The sequence below is a fragment of the Pelodiscus sinensis genome, chromosome 2 (genome assembly GCF_049634645.1).
Source record: "Pelodiscus sinensis isolate JC-2024 chromosome 2, ASM4963464v1, whole genome shotgun sequence".
Classification (NCBI taxonomy): domain Eukaryota; kingdom Metazoa; phylum Chordata; order Testudines; family Trionychidae; genus Pelodiscus; species Pelodiscus sinensis.
Genome location: NC_134712.1, coordinates 38,943,621 through 38,961,529, shown reverse-complemented (window position 1 = coordinate 38,961,529; position 17,909 = coordinate 38,943,621). Strand labels below are relative to the sequence as shown.

At 42.4% G+C, this 17,909-nt stretch overlaps 1 protein-coding gene across 3 annotated transcripts in view; it reads left to right on the top strand.

The window, feature by feature from the left end:
* PTDSS1 (phosphatidylserine synthase 1) overlaps nt 1-17,909 on the top strand; it is a 58,240-nt gene that overhangs the window by 26,672 nt on the left and 13,659 nt on the right. For all 3 annotated transcript variants that reach the window (XM_006123930.2, XM_075920340.1, XM_075920339.1), the window contains 4 exons: nt 1,037-1,188; nt 3,138-3,279; nt 7,906-8,018; nt 10,055-10,120. In XM_006123930.2, coding sequence (XP_006123992.1) covers nt 1,037-1,188; nt 3,138-3,279; nt 7,906-8,018; nt 10,055-10,120 — 473 coding nt within the window. The remainder of the gene's footprint in view (nt 1-1,036; nt 1,189-3,137; nt 3,280-7,905; nt 8,019-10,054; nt 10,121-17,909) is intronic.

Sequence of the window (17,909 nt, the reverse complement as noted above, 5' to 3'; positions counted from 1 at the left end):
TTGTGAAGGCCAAGTCTTTAACAGGGTTCAGGAAAGAGCTAGATAAATTCAAGGAGGGATAGGTTCATCAATGGTTATTAGCCAAAATGGGCAAGAATGGTGTCCCTAGCTTCTGTTTGTCAGAAGCTGGGAATGGGTAACGGGATGGATCACTTGATGGTTACCTGTTCTGTTCATTCCCTCTGGGGCACCTGGCATTGGCCACTGTCAGAAGGCAGGATACTGGGTAGATGGACACTTGGTCCAACCCAGTATGGCCGTTCTTATGTTCTTAAGTTACATTGACATAAGTGGTAGAGCAGACCAGCACTTAGTGCTGTGAAGGTGCTATTAAAAAGAAGACTATCTCAGTTGACAGTTAGCAGACATTTAAAGGATTGAAAGCATGCAGAAAGTAAAATATCCTCTTGCTGCTGCCCCCCTCCAGATTAAGGGTGAGGCAGTTTGGTAGGTGAGCATGGCAAAGCTCACATTGCCACTGTCTACGCAGTATCTATGAATAGTAAAATTGCATCATATAGGTTGCCAGCCGATGTGTTCAGCTAGAAGTCTTGAAAATTCGAACATGCTTCAATATTGATGTTCATGATTAAAAATAAACACATTCCATTGATTCTATGTTGACTTTTCAAGATTCTTTTTAATATATAGCCTTTTGATTTTAGACAAGCACAAACCATCTTCCTGTCTCTCAAAAAAATGCAGTTGTTCTGCATGGTTACTGCATTTTTGCAGGAGTTCTATGTTTATTACATTGAATTATGTTTAAGGGTTTCAAAACTCTGCACTTGATTATTATAGATAATTACAGCACCAGAGGGAAAAGGTGAGAAGAGGGAATTTTCTGGAGCTTTTGTAGGATGTGATCCAGAGTTCACTGGAATCAGTGGAAAGATGCCTGTTGACTCAGGCTCATAAAATGTGGCAATTTTTGTTTGTTCAACTGTTGTTGTTGTTTTTTTTTAAAGAAAATTGAAAATCTTTGTAAGAATTCTATGTTGTTCCTCACCCAAAATCTTTTTGCTGTATTCTGTAGCTGTTCTTCATGCATCTTCTGCCTAATTTTGCTGAATGCTGGTGGGATCAAGTCATTTTGGACATCCTGCTATGTAACGGGGGTGGCATCTGGTTGGGCATGGTAGTTTGTCGTTTCTTGGAGATGAGGACCTATCACTGGGCAAGTTTCAAGTAGGTTTAAAAAGCCAGTAAGCTTCATGTTGAAAATATTGCAGTGTAAAATTCTGAATTATTAGTTTCTTGTGAAATGTCTTTGTATGTGAAATACACGTGCTATACAAATGGAGTATAATCCATATACATTTACAGTGCTCTATATAAACAATATCTTGTGTCAATATTTGTGTATGAATTGAATTCCTGATTATAATTTTTAAGAATTTTGCTTATATTCTTAAAGGTGAAAGTTAAGACCAAATAGAGTACAAAATGATAGAAATATTTGCATTTTTAATCTTTTAATTCATAGCAGCAAAGTATTGTTTTAAGAAAAAGGAACCAAATACACACATACATCAGAACTGTTTAACTTGTAACATCCTTTTAATAGTGGATTTGGGTTCAGCCTGTTATGCACTAGTGTGGTGACCCAACAATAATACAATCAGCACCTAACATCTGTAAGACCACATAGTCTCATAATGTTGTATGTTGTATAGTACTTTACTCCACAGGTGGTCCCATTAAGAGAAGATAAAGCATTTGCAGTATAAGGTAGTAGTCAATGTGACTAAAGGTGGCAGAATCTGGCCTATAGTAAATTTCATCCATCCAACTCAAAGATTTAGTTTCATCCACAGTTTTACAAAGATGGTGAAACAGAAAGAGGATAAGTGACTTACTACAGACATATGAAGAGAACCCAGATCATCTGCCTTCCAGTTTTGTATCCTATACACTAAACTGTACTATCTTTCTTAACTAGAAATGTCATTTGCTAGCATGTGAATTCCTAATATTTTGAATTTATTTGTTTGTGACTTTTCAAAGGTGAATTGCAAGGAGAAAAATGTGCTTGTGTCCTTTACTATTCTTTTCTGTTGTGTAAACATGGATATGAAAATTAAAAGAAACCCCCCTCTCCGCAAAAAAAAAAAAAAAAAAAAATCAACCCCTTTAAAAGAAATGACAAAACCCAGAAATCTCAAATATCTGTATCTCCTAGAGGAGCACAGACCTACAGCGGGATAGTGACACTGAAACAGGCTGAAATCTAATTTCCCTGCTTTCAGCCAGAGGAAAGGAGATTTGGAGGGCTCCAACAACAGCTTTCCTTCCGTTTGTTTTGTTAACCATTCAAGTAAAATGTTACTAAAACCAAACTGCAGTCCATCTGACCAATTCCCCTTCCATAGTCCTGTATTTTGTTTCAGCTACAACAGACTAACATGGCTACATTTCTATCACCTTCCTTTAGAGGTGGGAGTGGGGAATGTACAAAGCAGGGGTAAGCTTATGGCTTACATATAGTGCTTAAACGTCCACGTAGGACTCCCAAGTTGGGTCTAGTACCAGGCTAGCTGGGGCTGAGAATCATATAATAGCAACACACCGAGACCTGTGGACTAGGAGTCCCACATTTCTAAATAGCGAAATCTTACCCATCCTTTAGGGAGTGGTTTTGATTAAGGGTATTGCCATTCATCCATACCTTGTTGATAAGGCCAATGAAGCTGTAAATAGGGAGATGAGGAAACTCTCCTCAGGATTCTGTGGGAAATTTATAGAACAGCATTCCTCTTGGTAATTTTTCCTTCAGTGAAAGAAAAATATATTTTGGAACTCAAACTGAATAACTGTACTTGAGAGAGCACTGGGAGTTGGACTTTAATGTTTTGAAGTTTTTGTTTTTTTGCTACTGACTGAAGTCTGTATATAGCTTTGCTGTAAGAAGGTTATTTCTAATAATAGCTGTTTGCCTCTTCACTGAAACACTCAATAAATTCTGCAACCTGTGCTGTAATACACACACACACACACACACAAAACCCATTACTCTCAAGTACAGATTTATGGGAAAGAATACTGTATCATGATTTGTTATAGAAAAACTAAAATGCAGTATCAATTTCCCCCCTTATCTTTTCTTTGTCTTTACTGCAGCCATTCTTTTCTTTCAGAGACATTCATACTACCACAGGGAAAATCAAAAGAGCTGTATTACAGTTCACTCCAGCTAGCTGGACCTATGTTCGCTGGTTTGACCCCAAGTCCTCATTTCAAAGAGTAGCTGGAATATATCTTTTCATGATCATCTGGCAGGTAAGAAAAAACTTTTGTGATATCAAAACTAGTATCAGCTCAGTTTACTTACTGGCTGAGTTTGGTTAGAAGATATTATATTCTTATCTTAGTTCATCATTGAAATGTACAATTAAATGAATTTATACCACAGATTATATACACCTCATCTGGACTACTCTTAAGGAGTGAAATTTCAGTATCTGTGAAAGAGACAAGTGGCTGCAGATTGATTTACTGGTGTGGGGTTACTGTATGCAATAGATAGTTATAAGAACTGTAGAAACAGATGGGTAGATTTTTCCAGCTGCTGGTGCAGGTACCAGTATGATATTCAGTCCCCAATTCCCCAATGTTCTTCAACATGTGCCTAACTTTAAGTGCATATGACTTCAATGGAATTATTCATGCACTTAAAATTAGGTACTTGCTGAAAAATCTTATAGCATTTGCGATGGTACTCTAGCCATGGATATTCTCTCTTCTTCAGGAATCTAATCCCATTGCCCTTAATCTGTGTTCAGTTGGGCAAAATTTAACACAAGTGGCAGCTTGGTTTAAGTGACGCCCATAATAGCCCCTAACAACATAGCCTTTAATGATTTTCTGAGCGCTTATGTGCTACTGCTACCTGCCTCTCTTTCAGTTTTGCAGTCTGTAATCTGCCTGAGTTGTTAGGCACTACCTAAGGCAACTCTTAAACTGGTACATTTTGACCTGAAAGCTCAGGAACCACTGGTATGAGTTAAATCATTTTTGGTCAGAAGGAAATACAGCAAGAAAGTACAGCTTTGCTGAGTGACTGCAAACTACTTAGTCATTGGTGTCTGGCCCCACTCACATTGGTGCCACCAAAGGCTTTTACTTTAAGGGGAAAAAAAAGAAAATGAACTGATGCAGTGAATGTAAAATGGAGTAGAAGGAAGCCTAATTTTTATGGGAAAAGAATAATTTCTGCAGTGTCTACAGAAATGTTGTAATATAATCATTGTAGTACCTGAGAATATTTACCCCCCCCAAGATAGCATTCAAATTACTTACTTATAATTTTGCTAATTGGAACTAGAGCTGTCAGGCATCCAGTTTTTGACTGGAACTCCTGGTCAAAAAGTGACCGGGGTAGCTCCAGTCAGCACCACTAACTGGGCCTTTAAAAGCTCGGTCAATGGAGCAGCGGGTTCTATGCCGGCTCCCTGCCTGCCCTGGCTCTGCACCAGTCCTGTAAGTGGCCATCATGTCCATTCAGCCCATAGGTGCAGGGTTAGTCAGGGAAATGCCGCATACTGCCCCTACCCTGAGTGTCAGCTCTGAAGCTCCCATTGGCCAGGAACTGCAGCCAATGAGAACTGCTTTAGCTCTGCTGCACCAGGGACTAGGAGCCTCCTGAGATAAGTGCCATCTGGCTGAAGCCTGCACCTTGAACCCCCTCCCACATGGTAACCCCTGCTTCAGGTCCAGAACCCCTTTCTGGAGCCCAGAGCTCACACCTCATATCCCTTCCCACACCCCAACCCTCAGCCACCTCCTGTATCTCCAACCCCTAATTCCTGACCCTACATTAGCACCAACATCCCCTGCTGGTGCCTGGACCCCAATCCTCTGCCTGGAGCTCCCTTCTGCACCCTGAAGCCCTGCACCCCGGAATCCTCATCTTCCACCCCTCAATCCCCTATGCCAGCCTAGTGGAAGTGAGCGAGGGTAGGGGAAAGCAAGTAGTGAATCAAGGGAGATGGAGTGAGTGGGACTGTGGGATCTCAGAGAAATGGCCGAGTCAGAGGCCAAGTCTCAGGAAAGGGAAGCGCTATGGTATTCAGTTTTGTGTGATTAGAAAGTTGTCCCTTCTAATTGGAACAGACTTCCTTCGTGAGAGAACGATCTCTTGTTTTGAAATGAGGCCCACAGGGACACTAGTCCGACAATTCTTACTCCAAAAATACTTAATATAATACAGTATAGGACACAATGTCTAAAATAACAAATGATCATACTGAGCAGTCACATCCTCATTTCATGTTCCACTGTGAGGATTCTTAAGGGATTAAAAACTTCAATACAATTGAACAGGAGGAATTGTTTCAAGGAAACAGGTGGTTTATTCCAGCTGTTCAGAGCTACCACCTCCAGTACCATATTTTCATATTTTATTTTAGCTATATTTTAATAAGTGATAGACTGGTTTAATTATTTGTGGTTTTATTGGGATGAGAGCATAAATATGCTGGTACTAAAATATGAATATTTTGTGCATATTTCAGCCACTTGTCCTAAATTTACAATCACTTTAGATCTTTATAAGGCATTTCATTAAAAACATAATTAAAACTAAACAGATATATATAAAGAACTCTTGGGGGAAAAAAGAAAAAGATCATCTGTTTTTTTTTTATTTGGAAGGAATCCAGTGAGCTTTGGATTTTATAGACTTGAACACTTTCTCCTCTTTCTACATTTGCATCCTTGCACTGCTACAAGAATTGTGCTGTTACTCCAAAGTGCAACTTCTATATACTATTAACTGAAACTTTGATGGGATACCTGATATTCAAAGTGTTGGCACTTTTTCTTTTTTTTTTTAAACGTTGTGTTTTGGTTTTTTGATTTGGTATACAACTTTGCCTGTTCTGAAGATTGTATTTTAAAAGTTGTTAGTTCTTAATCCAGTGGTTCTCAAACTGGGGTCTGCGGATACCTTGCAGGTGGTCTGCAGCTTGAGCTCAGTCCCTCTCCCTGCAACGGGGAGTTCGTGCTGGCATTCCAGCCTCGCAGCCCCTCCCACGAAGTTGGAGTGCTAGTGCAGCTTCCTGCTGGAGGGGAAGGGGGAAGAAAGCCCTGATCCTCCCTGCCAGATCCTCATCATGGGGAAGAAGCAGAGCCGGAAGCAGCTCCGTGCACTACTGCTCCCCCTCACCAACTGAGGGAACAGCAGCACATGACTGCTGCTCCAATTGGCTGGAATCCACTCAATAGGAACAGTGGGAGGTTGTGCCTGGGACATGGTGCCTGGGAGCAGTGCAGGGCACAAAAGAAAGTAAGGAGGACCCTACCCTCCTTAGTCACCACCTCCCACTGAGACTTCGTGTCCCCAGCCTGCTCCTTCACCCTTCTCCCAGAAAGACACTCTACCCCCAGCCTGCTTCTGCACCCTCCCCTCTGGCCAGACTCTCCATCCCCAGCCTTCAATACAATCCTGTATCCCACCTCCACCCACATCCTGCATCCACATCCCTATCCCACTCACTGGCAGCCTTGTCCCGCACATTGAGCCTAAGCGGGGGGGGGGGGGGGGGGGGGGTCTACAAAATTCACTAACACCAGAAGAATTGGAGTTTTTGGGGTTGTTCTTTGTGTTTGGATGTTTTTTTGTTTGTTTATTATTTTGGTGGGTTTGTTTGTTTCTCACTTGTGTGGTCCCCCGATCCCAAAAAGATTCCCCACCCCTGACATAAATAAAGATAATGTTAAAAGTTTTTGTATTGGACATAAATTAATATTTTTACTTTATTTAAAATGAAGTTTGGTAAACTAACATGAGAAAGTTAAAGAGCTTAATCTGTTTAATAATTTCAATTAATATTTCCTTTCTTACTAGTTAAATTAAATTATTCTCCCTAGCTGCGGCACTAGGGAGGCTCAGGGGTAATTATATAATTAACGGAGAGTTTTCATAGAAAGGTTTGCATTGAGCCAGGTGGGCCACCGGCCAAAAAGTGGTCGCTAGGATTTCCATCAACTACTCGACTAGTCAGGAGGCACTTCCGCATTCCTCCTTTGAAATGTGCAAAAGCTCCAGCTGGGGCTCTTGTATATTTCAAAGGAGGAATGCAGAACTCCGCATGCATCCCGGGGCCAGCAAGAAGTCCCACTGACTCTGAGCTGCACATGGGTACCAGCTTTGAAATGCACAAGAGCCCCCAGTGGGGGCTCTTGTGCATTTCAAAGCGGCAGTGTAGCATGGAGCCCAAGTGGACTCTGATCCCGCTGACTCCAGGCTCCACACTGCGATGCTGATTTGAAATGCCACGCAGAACCACTGTCTAGCTGACCACAGGTTCCGTGCAGCATTTCCCAAGAACCCCGGGTCACCTGAGGACTCCCCAGCTGATCCCGGGTTCCTCAGAAATGATGCGTTGCAACGCTGCACAGCTGAGGATCAGCTGTGTCTTGCTTCCCCCTTGAACACTGCTTTGTGTTTCAAAGGGGCAGCCGCACAGCTGATCCCTGGCTCAGCTGTGCAGCACCATCCCTTCAAACACTGAGGTGGCATTTCAAAGCAGCAGCACCACACAGCTGAGCCTGGGCTGCCGCTTTGAAGTACCACCTCACCCCCCGCCCCTTTGCTGCCTCTATTTAGTAGAGACACCAAGCGGGGGGAGGGGATTGACTAGTCGACCCACTATCCGATAAGCATTTGCTTATCAGATAGTCTATTAGTCAACTAGTCCTTAACATCCCTAGTTTGAGAACCACTGTTTTAATCCAACCTACAGAACTACTTACTTGAGCTGCAGTGAACCATAAAACATTCCCTCTCGTGTATTTTAGTTATTGTATTAACCCTAACATATTACATATCGGTGAAGAGGCTACATGTGCAAGGGTTTGTTCTGAAAAACAGAATCTCATTAATGGACTCTCTTTTATTTCTAGCTGACTGAGTTGAACACATTCTTTTTGAAGCATATCTTTGTGTTCCAAGCAAGTCACCCTTTAAGCTGGGGTAGAATTCTCTTCATTGGAATTATCACAGCACCTACTGTAAGGTAACTTTTTTTTTCTAATTGTACAGTAGTTTGATACTTACCAGCACAAGGAAGGACATGCAGGGTTCATAAATAAATAAAGTGTATGAAAAGAAATTATGTATGTAAGTCTCCAAAAAGGGCAAAGTTATTACTTTTGCATTAATAGGTTTAAGATTAAGGATAAATTCAGCAGTCTGGGTGTATGCTACTAATGATGAGATTTGATAAGAATGCATCATTCTCTCTTCTGATGGCATGGCAGTTGCCTATAGGGGGTAGATTAGTTCCATATTCAGCTGCCCATTATTTAATATAAGGTTCTTTTGTTGACATGAGCCTATGATCATGATAGCATGCAGATTAGAGATTTTACACCTGTGGGTCTTTCTACACCTGCCTCTAGCTACCTCTTTATCTTTGAGATGGAATATATTACAATGTGTTATAAAGAAAGGTTGTAGTTTCTTGTTTTGAATAATTAGTGGAGCTGCAAAATATGAATTTTGATCAGGACTTGAGAACTAATCAATCCTCAGGTCACCTCACAAAATTATTTCATCAAGTAATTTTGTGAAGCACTCAAAATGTCTTGCAGCAGGGTTTGCATCCAAATGGAAAAATCAGAAATCCAGCTATTGAAGTATATATTGTACTTGTGGTTGGTTTTGGGTGGGGTCTGGTAAATCTGTATTTTAGTATGTATGCGCAAATTGTGTAGGAACCGTAACTTTTCAATATTGTGTGTTCTGTCTCTCTTAGGTACTTATATGGACCCCATTACCATAGTATCTGAGCGCCTAACGGTCTTTAGTGTATTTATCCTCATAACACTCTTGTGAGTAGGGAAGTGCTATTATCCTCCTTTTACTGATGGGGAACAGAAGCACAGAGAAACAAAGGGTATGTCTACACTGCCAAAAAAAAAAAAGTAAAGCCCATGGCAGCGAGTCTCAGAGCCCGGGTCAACTGACTTGGTCTTGCGGGGCTCATGCTAGTGGGTTAAAAATAGCAGTGTAGACGTTCCCACTCGGGCTGGAGAATACTTTAAATGACTTGGCCAATGTCACACAGGAAGTCTATGACAAAGCAGAGAATTGAATCTAGGTCTCCAGAGTTGCAGTTAACACCTTGAACCACAGGGCTGTTCTTCCCCATTATACTTCCTCTGCTTAAATTCTTAACCCTGATGTTACAGCAACATAAGACTTTTGAATTTAATTTCCTTTGTATTTGGGAAAGAATAAAAAGACAGTTATGATACTGTGTGTTCCATTGTGTTGGCAAATGGCATTTCCCCTAATTACCATATCACAAATACTGCTCTTCCTTCCATTCACATTAAATAACCATTAATCTGCTATCCTCAAAATACAGTCACTGTCACAAGTAAGTATCCTTTATTGGCAGTTTCTGTAGAAAAACCATCAGTTGAATGGTTTGGAAATGGGGTTATCCCCCACCCCTAACAACAAGCTGTCCAGATCAGCACTAATACAGGTTGGCAGATTATCAGAAACCTTGCATTGTGCTGCTGCCTGTGCTGTGTGTGTTCTGTGAATGGAGGATAACAGTCACCAAGGCTGCCGGTGTAGTCATGTAAAATGTATTCCATTCCCACTTAGACCCAGTGTCAGAATGGGAGCCTTTCAGAGTAATGTCAAAGCAAGAAAAAGAAGCACATTTTAAAACTATTAATATTTAAACAAATCTTTGGTTTCCTTAGCCTGTTTCCCCACCCCCGAGACTAACCTTCTACTGACACGCTTTACCTCCCAAGCCGTAAGTGCACACTCAGGAACTAGAATAAAATGAAAAAATAACTTTAAAGTTTAAAGCACAGATAACTTTTTTAATCCATTTTTTTCTTCCAAGAAACGGGGAATGATTTTTTTCCCTGTGTGATCATTAGTCCTAACTTAATGCATGAGAAAAGCCTTAATTGCTCCACTTTTGATATAGGGAATATGAATGTTAATTATTTATTTTAAGCGTAAATGTATTTCAGAAGCTTTGGGCTTCATTAAAGAATTTTCATTCGTTGTTTCTATTTCCAGGCAATATTATGCCTACCTCACAGACACACAGTGCAAAAGGGTAGGAACTCAGTGCTGGGTGTTCGGGTAAGTGTTCTCGACTGTTGGAAATGTCACAAATGTGAGGCCGTGTTCTGTTTTTGTTGTGTTAAGTGTTGGCAGTGTGCTCAGTGCAGTGCCACGTTTGATATGAAGCCAGTCCTTGTCCCAAATTCAGTGTAAAAGACAGGTACAAAAAAAATCCTTGTAAGAAATGCAAGAGAGGAAAATCTTCAACTTGAGCAGGAGATAGGATGGAGAAGGGAAGGGAGAGTTATCAATGCTACTGATTAAAGAAAGAAATATTAGTTGGAGCTCCTGCATTCTGTTCCCCACTTGGTAGTGCTTTTGGTGGCTTTAGCCAATAGCTTAACCTCTGGGACATTCATTTAAACAGTGCAAAATGATTGCCAAGGAGGGATATTGTGGAGTGTAATTAAGCTAGGGCTAACCTCTGCCTTCGTATATGAGGGCTCAATTCCTATTGATTCCAGTGATCATCAGCTAAACTAGAATTTAATTCTAGGTCCTTAATAAATAATTACATTTCATTGTAGTAGCATCTAGAAGCCCCGGTCATGGGCCAGGATCCCATGGTGCTGGGTTCTATACAATTTTTATAAAGCGCACGTTGTAAAATATTTCACCATTGTCCACAGATAGATGCCATGCAGCAGATTTTATTTTTAAATCAGTATAAAAATCTAATCTAGCTCGACTGTATTAGTCTTGATTTATTAGTTGGCTTTTGAAATGGTAGCTTAATAAAATTCTAAATGACAAAATCCTCTTCAAATCATAGGAATTAAGAGATGGAAGAAACCCCTAAGCAGAACTTCCAGTCTGGGTTAGTGCCTCCCTCCCCATAGCATAGAGCTTATCCATGAAAAAGGATAATACTTTTTTTTTTTTAACTGATGTTTTTTTCAATACCCAGTGCCACACTAGAACAGGCCCATACAAATAATTGACGTTTCTTTTTACATCCACTTCCTAATTCGCTTACAGTGATTGCCACCAATGAGAGAAAGTGACACAGCAGATATAAGTGCATGCCTAAAAGAGGCCAAGAGACTGGATTCAATGGGAGGAGAGGTTTATTCTGTGTCTTCCTCACATGTGCGTGTTGTTAATCAGCAGGTATTTTTATCTAAATACAACTTTGTGAACTGAGACATGACGTCCAGATTGATAGATAAATTGCCTGAGGATGCAGTGGAAGGGTTTAAGAAGGCTTTCCTTGCAGAGAGCCCGTTAGTGGCTATGACATCACTTCAGTCAGCTCTCAATGTGGTGGACACTAATCTAGGATTATGGTTTCAACTGTAACAATGAGGAGAGCTCATTTGCTATGTGGCTGTGGCTGTGACTGTTTTCTGAAAATACTCATGAGACATTACATTATTGTAAGGATGCCAGGGTCACTTTGCAATCCTTTGGGGTTTATACCACAACAGTTTAGACATCATTTTGGGGATTAGGAACAATTGCATTAGTACTTGCAACATTATTTCAGGCAGCCTCTTATTCTGCAAGGCAACAGGACTTCTCCAGGAGGAAACACAAGTTGCACCGAAGAAGGCTTTTTTTTTTCCAGTTCAGCTGGCCAGCTCATAGTCCATCAACTAATGGCAAGTAGCCAATTTGACCCTCCCTTCAAGGGCAACAAACCAGTCATGGCTATTTCCGCTCTGTTTGGGGTCATACTATCTCAACTTCCACAGGGCTTGGGATTCAATATCCTCAAACAAGTAGGTCCTAAGCACTGTGCAGCTGGATTATGCCATCCAGTTTCTCTCTGTTCCTTCTTCCCATGGCTGGAATCACAATGACTGATTGGCTGCTCTGTGTCTCCACAATGCCTGTTCCCATTTGCTTATTTTCCTAAGCCACAGGAAATTTCTGAGGTTTCTAGTTGCAGATCAGCATTAATAATATACAGTTCTCCCCCTTGTCTTTTTGTAAGTCCCATACTTTTTACCAAATGCATGTCGGCGATAGCAGTCTATCTCAGGAGGAGAGGAATTCATCTCTTCTGGTACCTAGATGATTACTGGGAGCAGAACTGAAGAATCCGTCACAGTGGATCTCTTTAATTGACTAGGGCTGATTTTGAACAAAACAAAAAATCAGAAGACTGTCCGGGGAGGGGGGAGAGGAGGAATGTCAGTGAAAAACAGAAATCAAGTTAATTGGGGGCCTGCTAGACTGAGTTCTGGAATCTGTCTCCCACATGAGCAATTCTAGGCAATTTGACACCTGTGTCTAGACTTTCAATTTTAGTCTTCATCTATGGCCCATGTATATCTGAAGTTACTAGACAGTGGGCCATATGCATTTACTTGGTCTAGAATGCAAGATTGCATCTTGTCCTCTTCAATCATGATTGAAGTTGATCTAGCACTCCAGTTGTCAGTCATTGGACAAGCTTGTCTAAATGCCTGAACTCTCTACAGTGGTGAACAGAACAGATCAATGTATGCTAGGGTATGCCCTTTGCTTGTTCTCCCGTGACCAGGACCGTAGTCAATGATGCCTCCACAACAGGTTGGAGATCACGTCTAGAAATACTGATAATTCAGAGTTTGTGGTCAGAACAGGAAGCATCCTTTCATATCAATATCCTGGCATTTCAAGCCACTTATGTTGCATGTGGATCGTTTTGGGGTCAGATGGGGTGCAGTGGCTTACAGTCAACTCTAACTATCTTTGACAGGAAACAATAAAGTTCACCAAACAAGTGTTGTTTCCTTATTTATTTGAGCACTATTTTGTTTAGCCCAGTACAAAACATTAGAAGAGATGGTAAATCAAACTACACAACATGTTTCATCCTACCATTTAGGATGTTCTAGAGCAGTGTGTTTCAACCAGTGGTTTATTTATATATGTGCCCCCAGTACCCACAGTTTTCAGACACACACAGTTTTTTTTTCTACCATTGCAACACATTTCTTTAAACAACTTAATCATGGCAATGAAATTTTTGGGTGTAAAAAGTACAAAAATAATAAAGCACTGTAAAACTTGAAATAAAAATTCAGTTTTCTCCAAATTCCAGTTGTATTGACGTACCCCTCAGACTTCTCTCGAATACCCCTCAGGGTTTCGCTGGTTTCTTTTCATCTCATTAATATAAAAAAAATTGTATGCTTGTAGTTGACAGTCCTATAAATTATATAAAATTCTGATATGGCTAGATATAGGAGTGGTTCAGACTTTGAACTGTATGTGGATATTTGGTATAACAAACACTACAGATTGGACCTCCCTGGTCTGGCACCCTTGGGACCTGAGCTGTCCCGGACCAGGGAGTTTTCCAGACCAAGGAAAGTTGATGCTTCCCTGCTGGCTGCCTCACTCCTGGGCTCCTCTCTTAGGGGCTCCCTACCTGCCACTGACCCCCCAAACCTGGCCCAACATGGCTTCCCACACTACTGCCCCTCCACTGCCCCAGAGTCTCCTGGGGTTCTCGATGGGGACTGCTTGACCGCTGCCACAGGGTGTTTTCAGGGGTTCCTGGCTTGGGTCACCCAATGCCACCGGCCCTGCTGCTGCCGGGGGTTCCCCAGCCAGGGTGCCTGGCTGCCCTGCCCCCACTGCAAGGGCCACCCTGCTGTTGCTAGGGATTCTGGCAACCCACCTCCACCATCCCGGCTTCAGCCAGGGGGTTCCCCAGCAGAAGATGCCCAGTCACTCTGGCCCTGCTACCACCAAGGATTTGCTGGGATTCAGGTGGCCCTGGCTGTGGCTGGGACTTCCCTGTCACCCCCGGCTGGGGCGGGGGCTCCCCAGCTGCCACCTGGACCCACTAACACCGGGGATTCCCTGGCCAGGGCAGGGGCTCCCCAAATGCCACCTGTCTCCACTGACGCTGGGGTTCCCCAGCCAGGGTGGGGGCTGCCCAGATGAGCCCTCCCCAGCCACTGTGTTGCTCCTGCCTCCTCCGGGGCTATTTTGGTCCAGCAACATCCGTGGCCCTACAGAACCACGGATGTTGCTGGACCAAAGAGTCCCAGATTTGGGAGGTTCGATCTGTAATAATATAAAGATGTTAGCCAATTGTTCTGATTCTCGTTTATCCCTTTCCTGATACCTGAAAATCCCACACAAAGTTGGTGGAACATTAAGCAAAAGTCTTCACTGAAGAGCTATTATGTGTTCAATGAAGGAACCTTTTTATTGTATTCGTACATTTTCTGAAGAGTAGTGCAGACTTCAATTTAGGTTCTGAGGTTTTGGTTGCAGGTTTGAGGAATAGAGCTTCTTGATGCTAAATGTATAAGTTCAAGTTTTCTTTTTCTGTAGTGGGTCTTACATATGAACAAATGTGACCAAAAATATAGGAAGATAAAGGGCAGTTTTTGTCTGTATGTCCTTGATTCTGCTAAGAGAAACTGACTTTCTTCTCTGCAGAGAAAGCTGTTTAATCTTTCACAAGATGGATTAGGTTTCTTAAAGAATGGATCAAGAAGTGGCATGAATGTGTGCACACTAATGGATCATCCACTAAGCAGTGTGCTTGTACATTTCAGACCAAAGGGAAAGGTGCCAAGAAACTCCCTTTACTGTTATGGAGTAGTTTGTAATGTTGTGCCTCTCGGAGACTGAATGGGAACACTAGTCTAATTGGCATCACTATATCATTTTGTGAAGTGGAAGAATTTAGCAGGATATAGTCCATTAGAGCAATACTTTATTAAAATAATGAGAGTATTTGGACCAGTAAGGATTTGAATAATTGCTTTTAGGTAGAGACCAGGATTGAAATTCTGGTCCCACTGAAATGGAAAGGTTAGCCAGTAACTTCAAGACAGCAATGGACCTCCTGAAATAGACATTTAAGAAAGACCAGGAGTTAAACTAATTGCTTCTTTTTGTACACAAAATAGAGTTACTTGACTTAGTTGGGGGTCTTTTTTGTTCTGTGTGATCATTTGATTTATTTATTTTGGAGGAGAGTTGGCTTTAGAATGTATTTTCAACCACTGTTAGACTAGCTTCTGCCTGCTTCTCGTAGAAAAAGGTCTAGTGTTTTTTATGTACTACTGACAAAAGATGAGAAACAAAATAACTACAGTATCTTATTTGCTATTCTTTCTCTGTGCCATTGGACGGTATCATTTTAGTTAAGTAAATATCTACATTCTTGATGTAAAAACTCCTGTCTCCATGTATTGTTTGAGATTTGAAGCTTTATGGGAGCAGTGCAGACATTCCTCTGTCAGAGAAACACAACCAAACATGCTCAGTAGCAGCCCTTCTCACCAACTAAGGAGTGGTAGTGGGGGATTCCTTTCATTTTTCTTCTTGGAGAACAGAGTGGACACAGCTGGGGTCCTTCAGCAAGTCTAAGGTATCCTACACAGTCAGGACTATATTTTAATGTACATCTCCAGATATTTAAGCAAGGAACACTCATCAATGTCAAATAATAGATTGGAAACATGCACTTTTGTACATGAATCCAAAGATACACTTTACAGTTCGTAGTGGGCTAGAATATTCATCATTTCCTCAAAACCTGTGCTAATGCACTTCTGTATGGTTGTGTTATCTAGCTCAGAAGGGAAAGTCTAGTTTTTTCATTACCATTTTAGGGCAGATTATGCAATTACGAAGAATAGTGTTGCTTTGACAGAATTTTGAAGACAAGTTGGGTAATTTCAGCTGGTGTTGAATGCAGCTCCCCACCTACTTTCCAGTACTTCCTGCAGAAAGCACATTACACTGCAATACAGACACTCTACAAGGGATGTGAACAACTCGTTGAGTAGTCGACTATCTGATAAGTAAATATTTATCAGATGGTCAATACAGTAGTCGACTAGTAGTTCCCTTGCCTTGCTGTCTATCAGAAAGAGGCAGCGGGGGGGGGGGGGGGAGGAGGGAGATGAAGATGCAGTGTTTCAAAGCGGCAGCATTTCATGAAGCCTGAGACCAGCTGGGGAGTCCCCAGGCTGTACGCAGCGCTTTCAAGCAGCAGCGCCCTGTGGACCCCAGGATCAGCTAGGGACTCCCCCCACTGATCCCAGGCTCCATGGGCGCTGCCTTTTTGAAATGCTGCAAAGAGCCTAATGCTAGGCTCCCCGCGGCATTTCAAAGCGGCAGTGCTGCACAGAGCCAGGGGTTAGCAAGGGAGTCCCCAGCTGACCCTGGGCTCCACATGGCGCTGCCGCTTTGAAACACCACAAGGAGAACAGGGCTAGTGGGGGACTACTCGACTGGCCCTGTGTTCCCCACAGCACTTTCACCTTTGAAATGTAGCAACAGCCCTTGGGCTATTTCTACACTTCAGAGATGGAGGCACCCTTACTGGCTAATCAAATAGTCAATGCAACTTGCATTGACTATCTGATTAGTCAGTTAATCGAAATTTAACTTCTCTAGACTCTACAGTCTTCCTTTAGGCATGTCAGTGTGTGGATGACTACATGATTAACCAATGAGATTGAGCTTATCAATTAATCCTGTCAACTACACGCCTTCCCCCCCCCACCTTGCTGCCTCTGCCTTTTATGCTGGCTCCCTAGGAGCACCAGATCCGCCTGCTCCCCCTTACCCTCTGTGGTTGCATCTGATAGAGAGGCAGCAGTGCGGAGAGTGAAGGGTGTAGGCAGGAGCTGATACAAGGAGCTGGCTTTTAAGGTGGTTCACTGCGCATCTCAGCTCCACAGACCTGCTGCCCCTCCCCTTGCTGCCTCCTACAGAGGTGCAGAGACAGGCAGAAGCCAGTGCTGGGGGAACCTGGCTTAAAAGATGGTTCTCCTTCAGCACTGGCTCTGTGGAACCACCTCCCCCCAATGCTGCTGTCTGAGAGGCAGCAGCACTGAGTGTGGGGACCAGAAGAGGCTGCTGTGGAGCAGCCTCTGTCCGTAGAGGCCCAGGCTCACTGTGGACAGAGGCTACTCTGCATCCCACAGAGCAGCATCCATGGCAAACCTGGGCCCACTGCAGACCAAGAGTGCTGCGTGGCAGGACATCCTGTTCGTGGCGGGGGGGGGGGGGGATCCAAGCTCTCTGCAGATGGGCTGCTCGGACAAGGATGGCGCTGCTGCCATTCTGCGCTGCTGCTTCTGTCCGCAGTGAGCTTGGACCACACGCTGACAGTGACTGCTGCCATCCTGCGCTGTTGCCTCTGTATCCCTACACGGGGAGCTGGCTGCTGGCCCTGCCTCTGGGAGCTATCGAATAATCATGTAACCACTAAAATTTGGTGTGGTTACAGGACTATTCAATTAAACGCTATCTAACATCCTTAACTTCCTTTTCATGGAAGTCAGGATGTTGGCATTGATCTATAAAGCTCTATTTGTATTCCTCTCCTCTTGATTTTTAACCTAGAGGTTGCAATGAGATGCTCAAACTGATAAGCTGTAAAATTCAGCGTCTGAGAGAGAGAAAGATGAAGTTCACAATAGAAATTTCTCAAACTCTTTTGGTCTGAATCAGACCAGTTTCGATCTTCACGACACATTGCAAACCCTGTTATATCTAGACTATTTTCAGGATTGCAGGACTGAGTAAACGTGAGTAGATTTGACTTGTTTTATATGGGGTTTTTAAAGACAGCATTGTGTGTACATCTAAAGTGTCAGGGTAGGTATCTTTTAATAAATCAAAATATATGTATAAAGAAGCTCTGGACATGTTTAGAGATTTCATAGTGCCAGTCATTGATATCTGTTTTGTAAAAAGATAATAGGGTGACTGACAATCAGCAAGAAAATAGTCTTAAAGGAAATTTAAATGGAAGTTTCTTAGTTATAAAGACAGATGTCTAATAAATAAATTACTATGGAAGTGTTTAGACCATAGTCAGATAATATCAAATGAT